The sequence below is a fragment of the Felis catus genome, chromosome A2 (genome assembly GCF_018350175.1).
Source record: "Felis catus isolate Fca126 chromosome A2, F.catus_Fca126_mat1.0, whole genome shotgun sequence".
In the NCBI taxonomy this organism is placed as follows: Eukaryota; Metazoa; Chordata; class Mammalia; order Carnivora; family Felidae; genus Felis; species Felis catus.
Genome location: NC_058369.1, coordinates 74,473,675 through 74,496,014, shown reverse-complemented (window position 1 = coordinate 74,496,014; position 22,340 = coordinate 74,473,675). Strand labels below are relative to the sequence as shown.

The 22,340-nt window shown below is 42.3% G+C and overlaps 1 protein-coding gene and 1 pseudogene across 1 annotated transcript in view; one reads left to right on the top strand and one right to left on the bottom strand.

The window, feature by feature from the left end:
* Nucleotides 1–19,584, top strand: part of RALA (RAS like proto-oncogene A) — a 72,437-nt gene extending 52,853 nt beyond the window's left edge. Inside the window, exons 2-5 of the mRNA XM_023250203.2 lie at nt 1,655–1,807; nt 4,245–4,453; nt 9,302–9,476; nt 17,600–19,584. Of these exons, the coding sequence (XP_023105971.1) occupies nt 1,694–1,807; nt 4,245–4,453; nt 9,302–9,476; nt 17,600–17,722 (621 nt within the window). The 5' untranslated portion in view covers nt 1,655–1,693 and the 3' untranslated portion in view covers nt 17,723–19,584. The remainder of the gene's footprint in view (nt 1–1,654; nt 1,808–4,244; nt 4,454–9,301; nt 9,477–17,599) is intronic.
* Nucleotides 19,273–21,308, bottom strand: LOC101098528 (annotated as a pseudogene).
* Between the last annotated feature and the right edge of the window lie 1,032 nt (nt 21,309–22,340).

Below are 22,340 nucleotides of genomic sequence, written 5' to 3'. Positions count from 1 at the left end.
GTCAGAGTTACGCTCCACGTAGATTGAAAGCAGTCTCAAAGTATAACATGTTCATATTAAATGGATAGTAAGATTATGAGTTGTTTCTTTCTTTAAGACTTTTCTGTTTGGGCAAATAGTCATATGGGCGTGATTTCTGGGCAGAGCCTGAGAAGGGCCCAGCTCTTGGGTTATAGCCAGTGTGTGAGGCACAGACCCACAGTAGACTGTCCTTGCCCAGGCTTGCGATTGAATGTCTAGTAGCAATGGCTACTTTATACTGGTACAGTCTAAATTACTCCCCAAGGTTGTCAGACTGAGAACATTTGTTTATTCATTCAGCACATGCATACTGAGTGGCTGACTTTACCCAGCCATGTTAGTCACATTAAGCATAAAGTAAACCAACTAGACTATGGCCCCTGCACTCAACCTGCTTCTGGTATGTTCGGGAAGAAGACCCATATTAAGCAACTAACACATTCAAGCAATTTCAGCTCGTGATAATGGTCATGAGGGAAAGTATCAGATGCTATATGAGCGCACAGGGCAGAGGAGAGCATAATTTAGGTCGAGTTTCAGGTAAGACTGAGATCCAGAAACAGAGAGGTCTTAGCCAACTTGCATAAGAATATGCCAAATACAGGATACTGCATGGCAAGGGCCAAGAGGCACAGAAGAGCATCTGAAGAACTGAAGGAGGCCGGCGTGGGACTGATGCAGCCGAGTGGGGAGATGGGCACAGGACGGAGAGGCAGGCAGGATCAGGTGTGGCCCCGTGAGCTGCAATTTGGGAAGGCTGTCCCAGGACCAAAACAAGTCAAAAGACGCTGAGAAGGAAGGCTGTTGCAGCCACCCGCAACCCCTCGAGCCTCTAGTAACAGAAAGGCTCCTCACTTGGGCTCCACCCAAACCCCGTGTTTGCCGTGACCTCCCGGCCAAGGGACCTGCTTTGGAGCCAGAGTGACGGGCTGCCGTTAGTGTACAGCAGCACCCCAGCCTCTGGAGGATCCGGTCTCCACACACTAAGCACGTGAGGGCAGTAAACAAATGCACTTTCTGAAGAAACTGAGGGTGCACTGGGTCCAGGGATTTAAGTTAGATCGGCCATCTCCTCCACAATGTCCCTCGGGAGCTCTGATCTACAGTATTGGATTCTGTCTAATTCTGCTACCAAGTTACTGGCATGAGGTTTCTTCTTTTATAAACTGACAGTGAGTAAGCCTTTCGATCAGCAACCTTGGTTTTTGTGGTTTTTTTGGTCAGTTGTTTCTTCCTAGACTTAGAAGAAACATCTCTTTAATTATTGCCAATAAAGGTTAATATGAAGACCAAGTGATTGGTAAGCCTGTTTTCCTAATCTGTGTGATGATATTCTAATACATCTAATACTTCGTTATTGTCAGCGTGTGGTTGTGCTGCAAAATTTTCACCTTTGGTCATAGCTCATTACTGAAAACTAGCTATTGTAGGAGCAATGCCCTTGAGTCACATACTTGTATTGTCATGGGTTCTCTCATAAGTGATTCTTGAGCGTGCTTCGTTTGCCGTTTGTTGAAAATCACCGCAGAATGAAAACTAGTATCTTGAAGCCCAAGGACACCTTATCTCTTTCCTACACTTGGAATTCTGAGGAAGACTGTACTGAGCATTACTTATTTTTTTATTCTTCTAGATTCTTCTTAAGCCTTTGCTGAAAACTCTTTGACACAAGATGGCTGCAAATAAGCCCAAGGGTCAGAATTCTTTGGCCTTACACAAAGTCATCATGGTGGGCAGTGGTGGTGTGGGCAAGTCCGCTCTGACTCTACAGTTCATGTATGATGAGGTAAGTGCCGATTTTATAATGGATATCAAAGTTTGGGCTTTCAGAGAGTATTTCTGTGCTTAGTTTTGGTGCTGTTTTAGGTGTATTCCTTAAGTCCTTGAAAGCTAGTAATCATTTTTTCCTGTTTTTAAATTCAGAGCTATTTGTACACATGTTGATTTAATGAGTCAATAATTCAAGATCCTTAAAAACCTTTACTTAAAAACAAAACAGAACTGGAAACAGTACCTATTTTGAAGCAATCTAACTTTGGCTTTTTCATTTGAAGTGTTTTAATGGAGATTCCCACCTTGAATTAATAGAACTAGTAGGTAAAGTACCCAATTGAGACTTAAAGTTAACATACATAGGTGTCCTGTGATAACTTTAACAATAGTAATGATAATAATTTTTTTTTAAGTTTTATTTACTACTCTCTACACCCAACATGGGGCTTGAACTCATGACCCAGAGATCAAGAGTCACATGCACCTCCAACTCAGCCAGCCAGATGCCCCAATAATAAAATAATTTTAATAATCATGGAGAAATCAATTGTAGTATTTGGCTTAGCATATACTCATCATTAAACAAGTAAAGGCTATGTCCCTAAAATATAATCACTAGAAGGTTACAGATTTGTGTTCCTGTATTTATGTTGGACTTTATTTCCCTAGAGTTAAGACAGCAGTATAGCCTTTCCCCAGAGGGCTCTTATCAAGCCCAAATGATTTAAGAGTTGATAATCCATTTTAAGCATTTATCCTCAATTCTTCCAACAGAAGCAGGGTTTAATGATTATTTTTTCTTTCTTAATCTTCATAACAATCCTGCATGGTATGGTAGTATCCCCATTTTACGGATGAGAAAACAGAACCCCAGGGAGATTACCCAACCCAAGAAGAGTGATCTCTGATGAGTGACCAAGCTCTAAGCCTGGTCTCCTGACAACAAATCCTGCAGATCCTTACCACCCGATGTCTCCTATTTCCTGCTCATCAGCATTCTGTCACACACAAAACGCTTCCATCAATTATCTTGTTCACTGGGGACTATAATAAAAAATTTGGAAAGAGAGGAGATTGAAATGGTACTTTAAATGAAATTGCTGATTTATCTGTTCAATCTGTTTTCCCTACTACTCATTTTAATAACTAGTCTTTCAAACTAATCGCTAATTTCAGGCCCCTTCTTGACAATATGGAGGAGGTCAAAAGTAAGACTGTTCACAGGGTGCCTGAGTGGCTCAGTCGGTTAAGCATCCAACTCTTGATTTCGTCTCAGGTCATGATCTCATGTTTGTGGGTTTAAGCCCCTCATCTGGCTCTGCACTGACAGTGTAGTAGTGCCTGCTTGGGATTCTCTCTCACCCTCTCTCTCTGCCCCTCACCCACATGTGTGCATGTTCTCTCTCTTTCTCTCTCTCTCTCTCTCTCAAAATAAATAAATAAAAAAAATTTTTTTAAAGGTAAGACTGTTCATATACCTTACATTTGATGAATGCTTAACTTTTCATTTAGTATTGATAAATACTAATATTCACCATAGTATCTGATGTGCTATCTGAATATTTGTATTTGATATTCATAAATATGCAAATAAAAATTAGCAATGTAAATACGGTAGAATGTCCCATAGCCTTTATAGTTGCAAATACACTGTGTTCGTATTTTTAATAATTATTTAGTGAGCGTCTACATGTTTCAGACATGTTCTAAGCTCTGGGAGATGGAGTGATGAGTAGAATAGTCAAGTCCCTACTCCCAAGGGTTAAATTCTAGTAGAGGGATATAGACATTGAGCCAATATATAAGAACATATCAGATAATGAAAATACTTATAGGGCCTAATAAAAAAAAACCCTACAAAACTGTGTATGTATACATCCTTACATGCTAACAATGATACAGTGATCAAAAATATCAAGGGGAGATTTACAGAGTTGAAGATGGATGTGGGAATGTAAAGTTGTTTAGTTGTACTGTTATTTTAAAAATCAGATGTTTAGAGAGAGATCTAAAAGTTCATGATTTGCCACTCTACTGAGTAGTATAAGTCACTTTTTTGATTTGGTTCATTTTAGAAAAGAGATTTCACAACTCTCAATGCTTACCTAAATATTGACTTACTTTCAAGTTATTTCCATAATTCTGGCATGAAAATTTATATTTAGTGTCACATTGAAAGGAATGTTTATGTATTTGATTAAATATATGTGTAATAGCTTTTGTAGTTATGGTGTTTTAAGGAAGAAAACAGCACCGTTTTCAAGCTGTAAACAGTCTAGACTTAATCATTTAACCCTGGCTTTTTACAAATGTCGAAGCCACCAAATTACCTAAAATGAAAATTTAAATTAATGAGTTTTTACCACCGGGGAAACCTGAATGAAGAGTACATGGGACCTCTCTGTACTATTTCAGCAGCTTCACGTGAATCTCTATTTCATCTTCTGCAGTTTGTGGAGGACTACGAGCCTACCAAAGCGGACAGCTATCGGAAGAAGGTCGTGCTGGATGGGGAGGAAGTGCAGATCGATATCTTGGATACAGCTGGGCAGGAGGATTACGCTGCAATTAGAGACAACTACTTTCGGAGCGGGGAGGGTTTCCTCTGTGTCTTCTCGATTACCGAAATGGAATCCTTTGCAGCCACAGCCGACTTCAGGTGTGTCAGGGACGAGTGCCGTTGTACAGGTGTCCTCCCCAGAAACAAGTGGACAACCAGAGGTGGTTACTTGTTAGTCTTTCCCTCTGCGTGCAGTTGTGTTTATTCCCTCTTTGATGGTAGTGCGTGACTCCATCCACAGTGCATGTACACTCGGGTGTTCCGTGTACGTTGTGTAATCTTCCAGCCATCCCCGTGCCCTCTGTATTGGCACGGGAGATGGTGGCAGCCTCAGTCCCCAAAGTCTGTTAGGCGTTACTGGAGTATTTCTCTTCAGAGTACAGTACTAATGCTGCTGGAATAGTTGATGCTTGGATCACATAATGGAGCTCTGACCCAGATTTCAGATCTTTCTGCGTTAGTCACTGGCTTTACAGCACCCGTGTGATGCTGAGCGGGCACATCGCCATCCTCCTCACCACACAGATGCCCCGACAGTGCACACCGATTATCTTAATAGAAGTAGGGGTGCCTGGGTGGCTCAGTCGGTGAAGCGTCCGGCTTCAGCTCAGGTCATGATCTCGCGGTTTGTGAATCCGAGCCTCACATCGGGCTCTGTGTTGACAGCTTGGAGCCTGGGGCCTGCTTCAGATTGTGTCTCCCTCTCTCTCTGCCTCTCCCCCACTTGTGCTCTGTCTCTCTCTGTCTATCAAAAATAAATAAATGTAAAAATAAAATTAATAGAAGTAATAATACCGTAAAGTGGTACACTGGGTTGTGTGATACAATAGTTTTTATATCTCACTTACTATTTGCCTAATCAAATTCTGTCATCCATTTGGTTTGCAGGGAGGCGGTTGGTGAAGGGGAGAGGGGTTCTAAGAGAAATAGGCCACGAATAAGTTCTTGAATAGCCTCAGTTACTACATGCGTAATCAAAAGTAGTCTTTTTTTTTAAATTTTTTTTAATGTATATTTATTTTTGTTAGAGACAGAGCACAAGTGGGGGAGGGGCAGAGAGAGGGAGACACAGGATCCAAAGCAGGCTCCAGGCTCTGGGCTGTCAGCACAGAGCCTGACACGGGGCTCGAACTCGCAAACCGTGAGATCATGACCTGAGCCAAAGTCGGACGCTTAACCGACTGAGCCACCCAGGCGCCCCAAAAGTAGTCTTTAATTATATATTTTTTATTTCTGTTTAAGTGTTTGCCTTGGTATAAGGGACACAAAAGAAGCATGTGGTGAACCCTCTGTTTTCAAGATTCACACAGCCTAGATGATGAAGGCCTGAAACCAAGAGCAAGGTAGTGACAGAGTAGGAGACGTGGGCAGTGATGATTACAGGGACCAGGAGAGGAGAGGAGCTCAGAGGCCTTCTTGAGATAGATGAGCATGAAGGATGAGAAGGATTTCCACAGATAAGGAAAGAAGTTTTCCAGCACTTGAGCAAAAACTGAACCTGGGCTTACATAAAGCCTCCTTTCCGTGTGCATTCGAAAGTGTCAAGAACTCAGGGAATCTCAAGGACAAAACACGTCATTGAGAAACTTTTAAAATGCACATATATTTGTAAAATTAACTTTGTTGTCTCTAAAGAAGGAGTTATGTATGGGATAAAGTGCACACAGTGGCAGGCCCTGCTAACTTACAGTCCTGGGAGACGTGTTGAAAGTTAGAGAACTTTCAGTGCTTATTCACTCATTCAGCACGTATTTGAGTGCTTATTATGGAGCAAGTCCTGTTCTAGGTGATGGGATAAATGTGTCACCGTAGTTGCCAAAGCCAAAGTGGTGTCTCAAGGGAATAAAGAGAGTAAGAATCTTGGGCTGTGGCTTTTACAGAAAATAAGTGAATCATTCATTACTCTTCTGTTGTCCCTCCAGTGTGTTGCCCTTCCCATAACAGTCCCAGTGACTCAGTGGCGACACAGGAAAGGCATTTTTGAGACAGTCCGAGTGGTTGCGCTCCACCTGGTCTGACCCGCAGAATGTGGCACCAGCGGCGGCTCCTCTCTTCAGCCTTCCTGGGCCTCCTGTCCCCAGGGCAGAACCCACTGCTTGCTCCTCTGTGTGCAGAGTGCCTGGCCCCGCTCTGAGAGCACACTCACTGCACTTGTAGCATCAGCTTGATTTGCATGTGTTTTTCCTGACCAGGAGAAAACTCTTGAGAGCAGGACCCATTTCCTATCCACCTGAGGATCCCCGGGACCCATATTTGGTACCGTTCCTGGCATATATCATACAGGGCATGTTTAGTAAACGTTTGATAGAAATGTTAGAAAATGTTCTTTTTTTTTTTTCTGGTTCTCACTTTTCTTATGTCAAAAATGAAAAAGTTGGACCAGTTTATAAAAGTACTTTCCTATTCTAAAATTCTGTAATAGCCTCTAAAACTCCGCTTAAAGGGAGCATCACATTAAGTAAAATGCGTAGGAAGGTTGTAGATATAGCAGTGCCTTTCTCTGACGTCCAGGAAAGTAGCTAATTAAAACCAGCTAATTAACTCTCATGAATATTGTCTTCTCACCTCTGAACCCAGAAGGTCCAGGCTTTCCAACGTCACATTTCTGATAGCATTAATCACACTGTATTTTCAGTATTGGTCTTCCTGGAGCATTGGACTCAGTAACTTATGAGGTATTTATTAAGAAATAAGTTAATGACTATATCTACATGCGACCAGAAGTACTAGTCACAAATGCCAGAGTCAGTCTCTGGTGGTTAGTGAGATTAAGTAGTAAGTCAGGTGTTGTTAACATCTTAGTGTGAGGCTGTTGATCACAAAGGAAACTGGTTAAGGAGGTAACAGCAAATTTGTTGTCACCAGCAGTAGAAAAAGATTTGGACTGGCTGATATCCCCTTCGCAAATACGTCATAAATTTAATAGTAGTGATGGTGAGTGTTGACGTGCTCTTTGCAAGAGATCACGTGGATGGTAGACAACATCACAGCCCTGTAGTACAGCTTAGCATGTGTCACCAAGTCCCTGTGCCTGGCTGACATTGTAACTTCCTAAAAGGATGGGTAATAGGCTAAGTACCAGTCAGTGGAAGATGGAGGTGACTATATGGTCTACAATCTGTTCACGGTAGAAAAACTAGGAATTAAAAAAAAAAAAAAAAATTAGGGGGACCTGGGTGGCCCAGTCAGTTAGCATCTGATTCTTGATTTTGGCTCAGGTCATGATGTCACAGTTCATGGGATTGAGCCCTGTGTCAGGATCAGGAACTGGGTGCGGAGCCTGCTTAAGATTCTCTCTCTCTCCCTTTGTCTCCGCCACTCCCTCTCTCTCTGTCTCTCTTTTTTTCTCTCTCTCTCAAGAAAAGAAAGAAAAACTAGGAATTCAGGCCCAAAGAGCTGCCTACAAACACTGAGTCTGTTAGAATATTTACAACATCGGAAATCAGGTGAATGAAGTGATAGGAAAGGTAGTAACACTGCCTAATACTCATAACAGTGCTCACCACACACCAGACACTTCGAAGCATTAACAAGACAAGCCAGATACTAGCGAATTTCATGGATTCTAAGGCACGCATTTTTTACATCTTATCTCTTAAAATCAGAATCACAAAATCTAAGAAGCACAAAATGGACAAATCTGAGATCAAGGCTTGATGAAGATTCATACTCAGTCTCTCAAATCTGTCTTATCATGATAGATCCTCGCAAAACCAGGTATACTCTGCTGACCTGTCATCCCAATAATCCCTTTAATTTTCTCGTTTTTCTCTTAGTCTGAACTATTTGTGTTCCTGTAGTTCCAACGTCTTTTAATAATTTCAGAGGGGAGGCACCGGTAAGTTAGCAAGAAAGTGTTGATTTTATAAGAAAACCACTTTCTCCAACACAGTAATAATAATGATTAAGAACAGCTAACGTTTACTGAATTGCTGGGCACAACTCTAAGTACTTTGCGTTTCATCCTCATAGCAACCTTATAAGGAAGGTATTGTTAGCCCCATGTTACGCATGGGAAACTGAGGCAAAGAAGTACTTTGCTCACAGTCGCCTAAGAAGGACAGAGAGCCATGATACCTTTGGAACTGGTGACAGCATATAACTTCTCTGTGAATACAAAAGCTGTACTCCAGAGCAGACTTGCAGAGATTTCTGGCATGTGTGGGGTTTTTTAAAACATTTGGTAGGACCATTGATATGATGTAATAGGAATGGCACTCTCTCCCTCTGTGGTCTTCCTCCCCAAATCCCATGACCCCAATTTAATCATGAGAAAAACATCAGACAAATACCAGTTGAGAGATTTTCTACAAATTAGCTGACCAGCACGTCTCAAAACTGTCAAGGTCATCAAAACCAAGGCAAGTCTGAGAACTGTCAGAGTCACATGGAATCTAAGGCAGTATGACAGCTAAATGTCATGTGGTGTCCTGGATGGGATCTTAGGACAGGAGGGAAAAACTGAAAACATCTGAATAAAATTTGGACTTCAGCTAATAATGATGTATCAAGATTGGTCCCTTCACTATGATAAACGTACCATGCTGACGTAAGGTGTTAACAGTAGGGGAAACAGGGTGTGGAGAATACGGGAACTCTCTGCACTGTCTTCATACTTTTTGCAAATCTAAAACCATCCTTACGTTGAAAGCTTATTTTCAAAAACACTTGGAGGAAGTAACCTTTGACACTTTGATTTTGTGCCTCCACTACCATATTGCTACTCTCTTCAGTGTATTTTCCCTTCAACAGTGAAGTGTGTAATTCAAGTGGTTGGTGGTAGAATAAGGAAGAGGTGCAGCACACGCCCTACCGTGCCATGATTGAGTTAATTGTTGTTATGTAGACACACACACGGAAAGGCTAATGGCAGATGGTGTTAGTTATTTTGTTAGCTTAACCTGTGGGGGTGATATTAATATTTCTTTCTCATTTTCTTTTATCCAGGGAGCAGATCTTAAGAGTAAAAGAAGATGAGAATGTTCCATTTCTGCTGGTTGGTAACAAATCAGATTTAGAAGATAAAAGGCAGGTTTCTGTAGAAGAGGCGAAAACCAGAGCCGACCAGTGGAATGTCAACTATGTGGAAACATCTGCTAAAACTCGAGCTAATGTTGACAAGGTAAAGGGTGGCTGTCCTTACTGCTACATCACGTTAATAAGCTGATTTGCTTTAACTCAGCTGCATTTTGTCCAGAGATTTGTGAAACTTTCAAATGGTGATTTAGTATGTGCTGATTATTATCTGCCCTAAATGCTCAAGTGCAACATGTTAGGCATTTCTCACTTCACCTTGTCCTCAGGCTCCCAAGAGACATTAAAACATGAGACACCACAGCTAAGTGGTTTTTTTCTAGCACTAATAGGATTTCTGACCCGAATCGCTGCCTTTTCTTAATTTTTCTTTTTTCTTACCCTGAGCGGCTGGATAATTTAGAAGTGTCCTCTGAGCTGACACCTGCCCAGCCCTATTTAAGTTCTCGAAAGTAAAGGTACCTCCGAAGACAAAGGATCCCCAGATAAGAGGGCTTTGAAATCTGTTACTACACCTGTGCCCCTACCCTCACCTCTGTTTCCCCCTGAGCCCTCTTCTTTGTCCACATTGGCCCTTCGCCGAGTCCAGGCCAGGAACACCCTTGCCTTGTTCCTGGGAACCTGCCCACATACGTTATTTCATCCTGCTGCCGAGACCTGCGTCTTCAGTGTTTAGGAAGACTGAGGCCCTGCCCCCTTGAGCCCTCCACACATGGCCTCTTTTAGCCTCCAAGCATCTAAGCTCTACTGAGTGCCTCTCAAACTCTAACTGGCAGAAGTGTCTATGAAACTTAATACGCATGGATTCCTGGGTCTTACCCCCAGAGATTTTGCTTCATTTGCTGTGGGGTGGGACCTGAGAATTTGCATTTCTAGGAAGCTCCAGGTGGTACAGACTGTGGCCTGGTGGACCACACTTTGAGTAACACTGCTCTGGGTGGCTTTAAGTTTTAGCGAATTGGTCTGCTTGTGCCTGTAGACTCGTAATACCAATACAGAAATCATTAGGTTAAAAAAAATTAGTCTTTCTTTTCATTTGCTGTGGGGTTTTTTTTTTTTTTAAGTTTATTTATTTAGTTTGAGAGAGTATGCATGGGCAAGTAGAGGAGGGGCAGAGAGAGAGAGACAGACAGACAGTCCCAAGCAGGGTCCGCAGTGTCAGCACAGAGCCCAACACAGGGCTCAAACTCACAAACCATGAGATCATGACACGAGCCAAAACCAAGAGTTGGACACTCGACCAACTGAGCCACCCAGGCACCCCCAATTACTGTAGGTCTTTAGGTAATGTCACTATACTGTCTTAAGCTGATTAGATTTTTTGTCACATGGTGAGATTCCTGTAGTTCCAAGAGATCTGTACAAAATGAGTGTTATAAGATTTCTACATAGTCTATACCAGTTTTCTCCAAAGTTATGGCAAATGTATTTAAAGTACTAATAAAAATAGGTTTTAAAGTTCAGTGTGTTTGGGGTTTTGAAAGGCAGCATTGAATATTAGTGTGTGTGTGTGTGTGTGTGTGTGTGTGTGTGTGTGTGTTTCATTTCTTCCAAACTGATGAGCAATTGTAGAACACACTCTAAAACCTATTCAAACTAAGGACAGTGGGTCCAAGAGGTGAGCAGTAACCACAAAAGCTATGGAGCAGTTATTATAACAATCTCTGTGCTGTCATCTGCTGGCGTGAATTTTTTGCCATATGCATGTATTTTCAAAAGAGGAAAGTTGAAAGTATAGGGCTATTTTAGTTACTCTGGCTGTGTAACAAAATATACCCCCAAAACTTATGGGTGAAAGTAACCATTTATTATGCTCATGGAATCTCTGGGCCAAAGTTTTGGACAGATCACAGTGGAGTTGGCTCGTCTCTGTTCCACAGTGTCTCATGCCTCAGCTGAAAAGCTTGAAGTCTGGGAACTGGAAGCATCTTCAATTAGGTTCTGTTCTTTTCTTTCTTTTTTTTTTTTTTTTTTCAATTTTTTTTTTTAATGTTTGTTTATTTTTGAGAGAGAGAGAGGGAGAGAGGGAGAGAGAGAGAGACAGTGTGAACAGGGGAGGGGCAGAGAGAGTGAGACACAGAATCCGAAGCAACCTCCAGGCTCCAAGCTGTCAGCACAGAGCCCGATACGGAGCTCGAACCCACGAACCATGAGATCATGACCTGAGCCAAAGTCAGAAGCTTAACTGACTGAGGCATCCAGGCCCTCTGATTAAGTTCTAAAGACTGTCCACACATGCCTGATCCAGGCAGTTGACACTGGCTGTTGTCCAGGGATGGCTCGGTTCCTCGCCATGTAACCTTTTCTGTTGTGTCCTACTTTAGGCTTTCTTAGAGCAAGAGCCAGTGTCACAAGAGAATAAGAACCAGGCAGAAACCATGTCACCTTTTATGACCTAGGCAGGGAAGTTACTCAGCATTATTTCCACTTCATTCTGTTGGCTGGAGTAGTCGCAGGTCCTACCCAGGTTTGGGAGGAAGGGGAATGGACTCCACGTGCTGATGGAGAATGGTAAGATGCTGGAAGAGTGCGTAGGGAGTATTGCTGTGGCCGGTTTTGCAAAGTATCGTCTGTACTCAAGGGTCACCTCTCCAAAGCAAAATTACATTCAATGTGGACGCTTATAAACCAAGGTACGGGGGCAGAGCAGGGTGGGGGTGGGCGCCTGGGTGATTCAGTCGGTTGAGCGTCCAACTCTTGATTTTGGCTCAGGTAATGATCTCGCAGTTCGTGGGATCAAGCCCCACGTTGGGATCCACATTAAGTGTAGAGCCTGCTTAAGATTCTGTTTTCCTTTGCCTGCCCCCCCACTTGCACGGATGCACACTCAGATAGATAGATAGATAGATAGATAGATAGATAGATAGATAGGAAGGAAGGAAGGAAGGAAGGAAGGAAGGAAGGAAGGAAGGAAGGTAGGTACAAGTTCATATGGAATACTGTAACTTGATGTACTATTCACCCTGAGGAGTGACTGCCAGATAAAATACCTCAGTGGCTAAATAAAAGTAACTTGCAGCAACTATTCAGTTTCTAGAATTAGGTTATATTTGGTTTCTTGCTGAGGAAATGATGTTAATAGGTAAAGGAGCTAATATTCAATGGTGTCTGTAAGACCCAAGCACTGTGGCCAGCACAGACCATTTGTCTTTAACTCTGTAAGGCATACTCTTCTCGTGCTCACTGTTTAGATGCGGAAAAGAAGTGGAAAGATTATACACCTGATTCAACTTCAAAAGGCCTGTGATGGCATCTGCTGGCTCTGGGTGCAACCAACCCTGGTGCCCGTGTCATTTCCGCACTGTTTTACTCGACACAATGGTGTCTCCTGTGGTGTCTCCCAGGCTGTATGTTGCCCGCTACTGGAAGCCTGGCACAGATTGTCGGGGGGTGGCAAGTGTTAATACTGGCTCCTATTAAACTGGCATGTATCTTGTTTGTCACAAAAAACAAATACTAGCTCCCTACAAGAGTAAGGTCTCATGTCTTGTCCTCATCTGGATTCCAAATAGACCGTTGGGTTGAAGTTTCAAAGAGGCAGATTTTGAATCCTCCCTGTGAAAAGCTTCAGGACCATCAGAGTGGTTGAGCCGGCTCGAGAGGGAGAGAGAGAGAGAGAGAGAGAGAGAGGAGAGGGAGAGGGAGACGGGGCCTCGCCTGTCGCAGAGGTCATGCCTGTCACAGAGGAGTCACCCAGAGGCAGAGGACCACATGGAAAACCTGCTTGTGGACTCACTGGGTGCCAGGTTCATCTGACGACCTTGTTAGTAGCCTTCTAGCTAAATGCTCCAGCTCTTTAAATCATGGCTCCAAGGTTGCTCTTAATTTTTTTTTTTTTAAGGTTGCTCTTAATTTTTAAGGAACATCTTGGAGTAATGGAAACAGATTGAGCAAGTAGATGTCAAAAAGGAGAGTGTGATTTATTACGTCAGGAGAGCCAATTTAGGTTGGGGAAAGAGTTATAGGAGAAATGTAGTCTGTTTATTTTTAAGTGTTTTCATTAAAAACATGAACACATGCTTATTATATAAAGAAAAATCTGTAATAAGGAGAAAAAGTGAGTCACTCCCCTCCCCTTCCTGTAAGGTAACCAACCACTGCTGATCAGGTGTGTCTTTCCAGACATTTATCTACACTTACAGACCGGCCTGTAGAATCTGAGGGAAAGCTTGTGTTTGCTTGTTTTCCCCCCCATATAAATAGGACTTTTGTAGTGTATGTAGCACATTTATATACATATGGTGTATATACAACATGTATATAGTATTTCTGTGTATGTAGATCATGTATTTCTGTAGTTTGCTTTGTAAATTTCATAACAGATGTAGTTCTTTCTATGCCGTTACATATAGACATACCACATTCTTGTAAACATCTAGGAAGTGTTTCATAGTTGGGCTTTTTCGTAATTCAGCCATTTTCCCATGAGTGACGTGCCGATTGCCCGCTGTGTCTTCTCTCACAGCAGTGCTGCGGTGAGCTTTCTGTGCACCCATGCAAGGTGCATTGTGAATTTTAATAACAGGGTGCCCTCCAGAAAGCGTCCTTACTTGCACCAAAACCCTCTCCCCACTGTCTTCCCAGCACCAGGTAAAGCAACCTTTCAAAGTCACCGGGGAGGTGGCTAAACCATTGTTTCTTGATAATTAATGAGACATGTTGTAGTTGATTCATGGGCCATTCCATTTGTACATTTTCTGTGAACTCTGAAATTACTTTCTTTTCTGCCCATTGATCTTACAGCTTTATTATTTTGATTCCTAAAGCGTACTTTATAGTAAAGACATTAACCGTTTGTCCATTTATATCTGTTGTGGATATTGTCTCCTAATCCATACTACATCTTCTAATTTGGCTGATTCTTGTCTTTTGCCATGGAAAAACACTAGGGATTATGTTGTGAAATCTTTCAGTGTTTTCCTTTCTGACTCGTGGGTTCTGTGGCTTTCTTAGAAAAGCTGTCTCCCATCCTAAACTTAAAAACAATTAAAAAGTTAAAAAAAACTTACCTATAATTTTTTCCCTTCTTTTTTGTTGGCTTTTACGGTAGATCCTTAATCTGTTTGAAAATTTAATATTGTCTAAGTGCTTAAAACAAACAAGGCAGAGGTTTAGATTTAAGCTAATGTCTGTTGATGCTTTTCAAAAGAGAGGTGTTTGTCGTTTCTAGTAACTTTTGTTTTTTCAGCTGTAAGTATTGTAAGCCTAGCATTCTGAGCCTGTTTGTATGTTTATCTAGTTTTGTCTTATTTTGACTTGTGTGAGAAGGATATCCTGTGATCTCTACTCTGGATTTAGAAGAGCCAAATTTTGTGTATACCAGGTTGCCCTAAAATGGGAATGGGAAAACAAAGGAGACAGGAGAAGAAGAGGTGGGAGCAAACAGAGAAAAGTAATTTTGAGAAGTATCTATATTAAAAAAAGTCAAAGGCAGCCCTGCCTCATGTGCCTGAGGTTGTCGAAGCCAACCCTTTATTCTTTTTTATTTTTATTTTTTTAGAGAGAGAGAGAGAGAGAGAGAGAGAGAGAAAACACGTGTTGCAAGTGGGGGAGAGGGACAGAGAGAGAGAGAGAGATTGAATCCCAAGCAGGCATCACACTCAGCACAGAACCTAACACAGGGCTTGATCCCACGACCCTGAGATCATGACCTGATCCGAAATCAAGAGTTGGACACTCAGCCACCTGAGCCACCCAGGCACCCCCACAACCCTTTATTCTTATCCCTAGTTACGCGTGTCCTTCCATGTGGCCGTTGGAACAGAGCTTCCATTAGCTTTAGCTCATTATAGTAGCTGATGCAGACTTTACAAGTTCCCCACGGCATTTGCTAGTCAAGATGACCTTGGCGATTTCTAATAGGGATTCATTTGAAGTTCACTGCGGATACTTATCTAAAATTAGAAATTAAACCTTCTTCTGATGTCTATTCCATAGTGATAAGTCCACATCTGAAAGCCGCAGGGTAGTCCTCGGATATTACACGTAGCTAGTTTGGAAGCTCCCTGCCCCGATGGCCAACTGTGGACTCGAAGCACAGGGTTCTGAAATCTCCATCCTGGGGAAGCCGAGCCCGTGGGCCCATGGGGTCTGTGTCACCTGTGTGTTTTGGTCTCCTGCATCCTCTGTGGATGTTCTTTGCTCACTTTTTCCCTGTTTTAACCATTCCCCTCACCTTGTGTGTTGGTCCTGTGTCCATTTGACTTAACCCACTAGTCTCTGATTGTTCCTTGCCTTATTATTATTATTTTTTAATAGCCTCCTTGCTTTCTGACTGACTTTTTGTTTTTCACTCCAGATCAGGAATCGTCCACTTTGTCTAGGAAACGCTGGTTCCCTTGGCAGGAATGGTATTTAGCAGCCAAAGCCTGGGGACTAATTTGCTTATTGCTTTTGGGCTGTCGTTGCTTCGTGTCCCTTCAGTGAAGTGCTGGCACATATCTATTCTTACAAGGAAGCAAATCCTGAGAGCCCACCGTTACTTCTGATTCAGGTTTAGCACTCGGGATTTTGACCTCTCTTCTCTTACACTGGAAGTCTTGGTTCCTAACCCACATCAACATAATTGCTCCCTTACACTGTCCTGTAGCATCTGTACAAAACTGTTCAAAAGGACGATACCACTGCTGCTAGTAAGAGCCAAGTTACAAAGTGATGTCGGAGATCCGTCTTTTTTATTTGTTGAGCTTTTGTTTTTGTTTTTCTCTTCGGCTTCTCTTCTGAGACGTACATTCTGTATACTGTGTTTTAAAGTCCCTCGAAATAATCCTGTCCCCTGTAGGATTATGTCACCAACTCTACGTATAGTCTTATTTGTTTTAGTTTGATTCTCAGTTTTTGTGTCCAGTTTCATTTTTTAAGACGTTAGACATATCCATTTCCAAAATAGAAGTTGTATAACAAGATATATTCAGAGATGCCTCACTGTTCCCTGTACCCTGTTCCCTTCATCCTCAAAATAATACTAGTGTTTGGTTTCATTGTTTCTACTTCACATGCAGGTGGATCCACGTAACCCATATTCTACACACGCACAGGCTCACTCTCTACCTGTGCTTTTCGGCGCCTTGCTTTTCCAGTCGGTCTCCTTTAGAGAGCTGGAGGCATGTTTGAAAAGGCACACTGGCCGTTACGTAACCCACATTTGTTGACTTAACAGCATTCAGAATGCACAAGCTAACCAGAATTTTTAAATGTTTGTTTTTAATCGGTGTGGTGTCACTTCTTATTTCATGCTCTTGAGAAAAATTAAAAAACAAAATAGAAGTAATAACTGAATTTTTTAATTCAGAATTTGGGTATAAACCATAAAAGTTATTCATCCATTCATCATACACGCACATAACTGTTCGTGTACAGTGTGAGCCCTTATCCTTCTAGGCTCTTGTCTGTCTGCACTCAGACATTTGCTATTGATATTTAACTTTTGAGTTGTTACATTAGTAATTTTTAAATTATTATACTAATATCTCTCCTTTGCCAGTTTCTAGACATCAAGACAGACTTGATAAATTCTTAGCCTCTGGTATCAAAATGACAAAGGAAGCACTCACTTTCCTTAGCTTTGTTTCTAAAAATGGACCTGAGGAAAAACCAGTTATTAAATATAAATTTTGTTAAACATAAATTAATTACTTTTAAAGATGAACTGGTAAGATACATTTATTAATTGTAAATTGCTCAAAGACGGTCCATTGAATTTTGTCTTTGGAGCTATCATCACTTGTCTTGAAAGTTATGGGATGGGAAGATCAGGTTGTATTTTGTGAACATTCCTACCAAAAAGCATAACTCAGAACATTTCCCGATTTTCCCAGTGTACTTGAAGAAGACTCTAGTTTTGTGCTTTCCTGTCCCTACACGCCTCAAAACAGGAGCTCTTTTTTTTTTTAATGTTTATTTATTTTGAGAGAAAGAGAGCACGCATGGGTGGGGGAGGGGCAGAGATGGGGAGAGAGAATCCCAAGCCGGCTTCACACTCAGTGCAGAACCCAGAGCCCAACACAGGGCTCGATCCCACGACCACAAGGTCACGACCTGAACTGATATCAGGAGTCAGACTCTCAACCAACAGAGCCACCCAGGTGGCCCCCAGACAAAAGCTCTTAAGTAGTTACTCTTACTTATTCCCAAGGTTTACTGCTCCGGTTCCAAGAAGTACCAAGGTCATACTATCTGGTGGCTTTATTTACCCTATTTTCTTCTTTCTAGGTATTTTTTGACTTAATGAGGGAAATTCGAGCCAGAAAAATGGAAGACAGCAAAGAAAAGAATGGAAAAAAGAAGAGGAAAAGTTTAGCCAAGAGAATCAGAGAAAGATGCTGCATTTTATAATTGAAGTCCAAACTCCTTTCTTATCTTGACCATACTAATAAATATAATTTATAAGCATTGCCATTGAAGGCTCAATTGACTGAAATTACTTTAACGATTTGGAAATTGTTATGTATCACTAAAAGCATGAATTGGAACTGCACTGAGAGTCAAATTCACTTAAAAAAGAAATTAATGTGGCTTCACCAAGAAGCAGAGTTCAACTTCTCTCATAATTGCCTACATTTATCGCGGTCCTGAATGTAGCGTATGGGCTTGTGTGTCGCGGGCAGTCTTTCTGGAACTGTTAGAGCCGAGACGGGGTGGGAGGGATGAGAGGAAAGGCTACTTCCTCTGGTTTATTACAAAGCTTAAATTTTATATCATTTTAAAATGTCTTGGTCTTCTACTGCCTTGAAAAATGACAATTGTGAACATGGTAGTTAAACTGTACCACTTTTTTTTAACCATTGTTATGCAAAATATAGAAGAAAAGTTATTGGCATGATTGTTGCATATAGTTAAATTGAGAGTAATTCATCTGTGAACCTGCATTAATTACCTGGTGATTAACGTAGAAAAGTGATGTAAACTTGTACATGGAAATTTTTGAATATGCCTTAATTTAGAAACTGAAAAGTACCCGGTTGTGTCATTCTGGATATGTCCCCGCTGGTGCCGTGGGCCCATTGCCCCACGTGTCCTGGTGAGAGTATTTGCCTGGTATGGAGTACAACTTTTGTATAGACGATTCTTGCAAAATAACTGTCTGCTAGGAGTCTGTCCAAACTTAAAATGTGTGCCATACTCTGGTTCTCGAAAGTAAGGGTCCAGAGCTCCTTGATCGCTTTTCATTAACCGTAAGGTAGTTTGACATGAAGGGCCAGCCCATACTTGTAAGATAATTGTAGACTGTGGGGATTCAGTACAGTTGTTTCGGTGAACCTCGGTCCCTGGAACTCCCTTTTTACAAGTGGTGAGCGTGTGTTAAGTTGTTGGTCTCTCGGGAGCAGGGCACAGGAAAGGTGTCGTTAATGCTAATGCATTTTGCACTAGAACATTCGGGAAGGTGTGCGTGCTTGCGGCTGGTTCATTTCTACATTTGCACTTAGGAGGTGACAGTTTGGCTGCAGGAGAGTTACCGGTAGTCCCTGTAGCCCGTGTTCATAATGGAGAACACCGGAGCCACGCTTTCCTAACGCTAACATCACGCAGTGAACCCCGAGTATGGTGCAGAAGGCATGTTTGGCATCTGCAGATCGAACACCAGCCTGTGTCGCCCTGGCGTGCCGTGCCCACTGGAGGAATTCTAGCATGCTGTTTGGGAACATAATTTCAATGGGAAATATACCACTGTCCAGATTTTTGTTATCTTCTTCAGAATGGGGCTAAGACGGCTAATTCAATAAACTTTGTCTTTCTTTTTGCTCAGTCCTGATTTCAACAAGTGAAAAATGCATTCAGGCGTTCCAGGTAACAGGTGTGTATGTGAAGTTAACAAAAATAGGCTTTTTAGGAACTCAGCTCTTTAGATATTACATCTGACTTGTCATGTTAAATATTTGTCCTTAAAGGGTTTGAGATGTACATCTTCCGTTTCGTATTTTTCATAGGCTATGCCGTGTGCAGAATTCAAGTTACCAATGTAACCCTGGCCCCGCGGGCCCGGCGGTCTCCGTGTGTACTCATCACAGTCTTATTTAACCAGGGGTCCTAACCACTAACATTGTGACTTTGCTTTGAGACCTTTCCTCTCCTGGGTACTGAGGTGCTATGAAGCCAACTGACAAAGACGCATCACATGTCTTAGGCTGATGCCACTACCCGATTGGTTTATTTGCAATTTGAGCCATTTAAAGACCAATAAACTTCCTTTTTTTAAATGCTTGTGGTGTTACTTGATGTTTACGATATATGTAACATGTAAAATTCAGACGACCCGACCTGGGCCTCTTCATCAGAGATTTTAAAGCCGCTGAGTGTCTTGAACTCTCAGTTTAGGGCTTTCTTTTGAGTGATGCCAGATTTCCTGGATCATAGAGTCATTGCTCAGGCTCAGGGAGGGCTCAGAAATGGGAGGACCCCATGTGCACGATTACGTGGAAGATACCGTTATGCAGTCACAACTGCGCATTACTTTTAGAAGACTGCCAAACTAAAATGGCTGGGGGCCAGCTTTATATCGTGTTCTAATCGGAATGATCCCCAGAGACCATATAATTCCCAAATTGTGGCAGGAGTAACCATGCTGTTACCTACCATTCCTTTCTTTTCTTTTTCCTTCCTTCCTTCCTTCCTTCCTTCCTTCCTTCCTTCCTTCCTTCCTTTCTCCTTTTTTCTTTCTTGTTGATAAAGTAAAAATTTGGGTTATTCATCTGTTCATGACACAGTACACAAGAGGCAAAGTGTTTTCACATAGATGTCCAACTCCCTGGAATGTTAATTTCTTTCACTAAAAAGACTAGACATGAGAGGCAGACGGTGCTTAGGCAACTGAAATAAAGATGGTGAGGGGACACTGCTAAGGTCATCCTTACGGGGACGGGCACAAGGGGACTGTCAGTCACAAGCTATTTTCTAAAACTTAGCTGGAAACAAAGGAACACCACTCCTGGCCGCTCCTGCTGTCGTGGGCCTTGGTCACCCCCATCACACAGGTATGGCAACGCTTTCTGATGGTTGCCCTTCCTGTCTTGCTGGATGCTGTACTATGGGGGCTTGCTGTACTTTCTCATGAATTCGGACCTCATTTTCACCAGGTCCGCTGCACTGCGAGAGACCATGATTCTAGTCAGGATTTTATCGTGAGTGACCTTGCCCTTCATGGAGTCGTACAATCAGCAGAATACTGGGGCTTGTCCTGAATGCACTGGACCGGGTTCAGGAAAACCTCTTCCAGGTGTCCTTTGACTCCTTGATGCTCTCCAGTCATAGCTCAGTAGCTTTTTATCCCTGGAAGTAGCCAGACACTTTCTGGAGGTGACACACTCTTCACTCATGATGCGGATCCACTTGAACACATCAGTTCCTTTCCTCTTCACTCCAGCACCCTAGAGATCCTGGGCATCTTGGTCAGTCGGTTTATGATCGATGACAGAGTCGTCTTCCGTTCTACCCTTTTTGAGGGCAACCGTCGGCTTGCAGAAGTCACCAGATGTGTCAGAAATGATGTCTTCCAGATCAGTCTTGTACGTTTCCTTGTAGATTCTGTTAATTTCTTGAAGCTCCTGGTTGGTCCTTGAGCAGATGATCTCAATGAGAGAGTCCCCATCAGCCCCTTCATGGAGGTTTTCAGCTCAGAAGCATCACACGGAGCAGGTGGCTGGACAAGGCTAACTTCAGAGCTGATGCAACTTTCTTTTTGGTCCTTCTCTGGTAGGCAAAGGCAATAGCCTCTGTTCTTGCTGCAGTTGGTCAAAATGTTGACAATGGTGACCTCATCCACACCTTTGGTCTTGATGGTCATTTCAGTGTTCAGAGGATCACTCTCAGGCTGATCAAGATTGGTGTGCTCTTGGACAGACCCGTATGCACTTGGGAATGTGGAGTGATCACCCTCCAAACTGAGCTTGGAGAGAATTTCATGAACAGCAGTCTTTTTTTTTTTTTTTTTTAAGTTTTATTTACTTATTTTGAGAGAGAGCGCCAGTGGGGGCGAGGCAGAGAGAGAATCCCAAGCAGGCTCTGCACTGTCAGCGCAGATCCCAACTCGGGGCTCGATCTCAAAAACCGTGAGATCATGACCTGAGCCAAAATCAAGAAGAGTCGGACATTTAACCGACCGAGCGGCCCAGGTGCCCCCCTTTTCTTAGTTAATTCATAAGCAGTGCCAGAATGAGCACATATAAGTTATAACTGGCATAGTTTTAACCTCACTGGACCCATGTTTAACACCAGTATGGGGTATGATGTTACATATATACCAAACAGAGGTTGGATTAAATTCTGGTCTTAAACTAAATCAGAGTTTCATGTCTCACCATTCTGTGACAAGGACATAAAACTTAATATTTGGCAACCATCAAAGCATTTACCAAAAGTTCCTGTAAAGATTTCAAAGTAATGCTTTTGATTTAACCCTGTGTTAGAAGTCTCCTTTAGCAAATTAGGAAGTCAAGAGTGGCAGGTCAATAGAGGTCTTCATTCATGCCTTTCGTTTTCTTTAGATTTGTATATCCCCCACCGTGGGCGCTGCTGGGAATATAGCAGATGAAGGACAAACATGAGTTAGAGACAATTACAGAGATTCACACGGAAGAAACTACCCCGGTGTCCCATGCCGATGGAGAGGAAGTTAAAAAACAACAAAGATTAGGTATTCGGCCTCCTTATTCTGGGCTAGACCGCCTATTTCTTATGATTGTCAACATGAAAAATAATTATAACAAACTGTGCATCCTATATGCAAGATAGTGTATATATGTATTTAAATTTAGTGTTAATCCTATGAGGTAGGTGCTATCATTTACCCCTATTTTGCAGATGAAGAAACTGAGGCCAAAGAACAGAAAAACTTGCCTGGGGCCACAAAGCTAGCAACTGTTACCTGGCACTGGAAGCATAGTGGTCTGGCTCCGTGCACAATGCAGAGTGGAGATGAGAATTCATGGTGGGACACGCCCCACACGTCCCCAAGGCT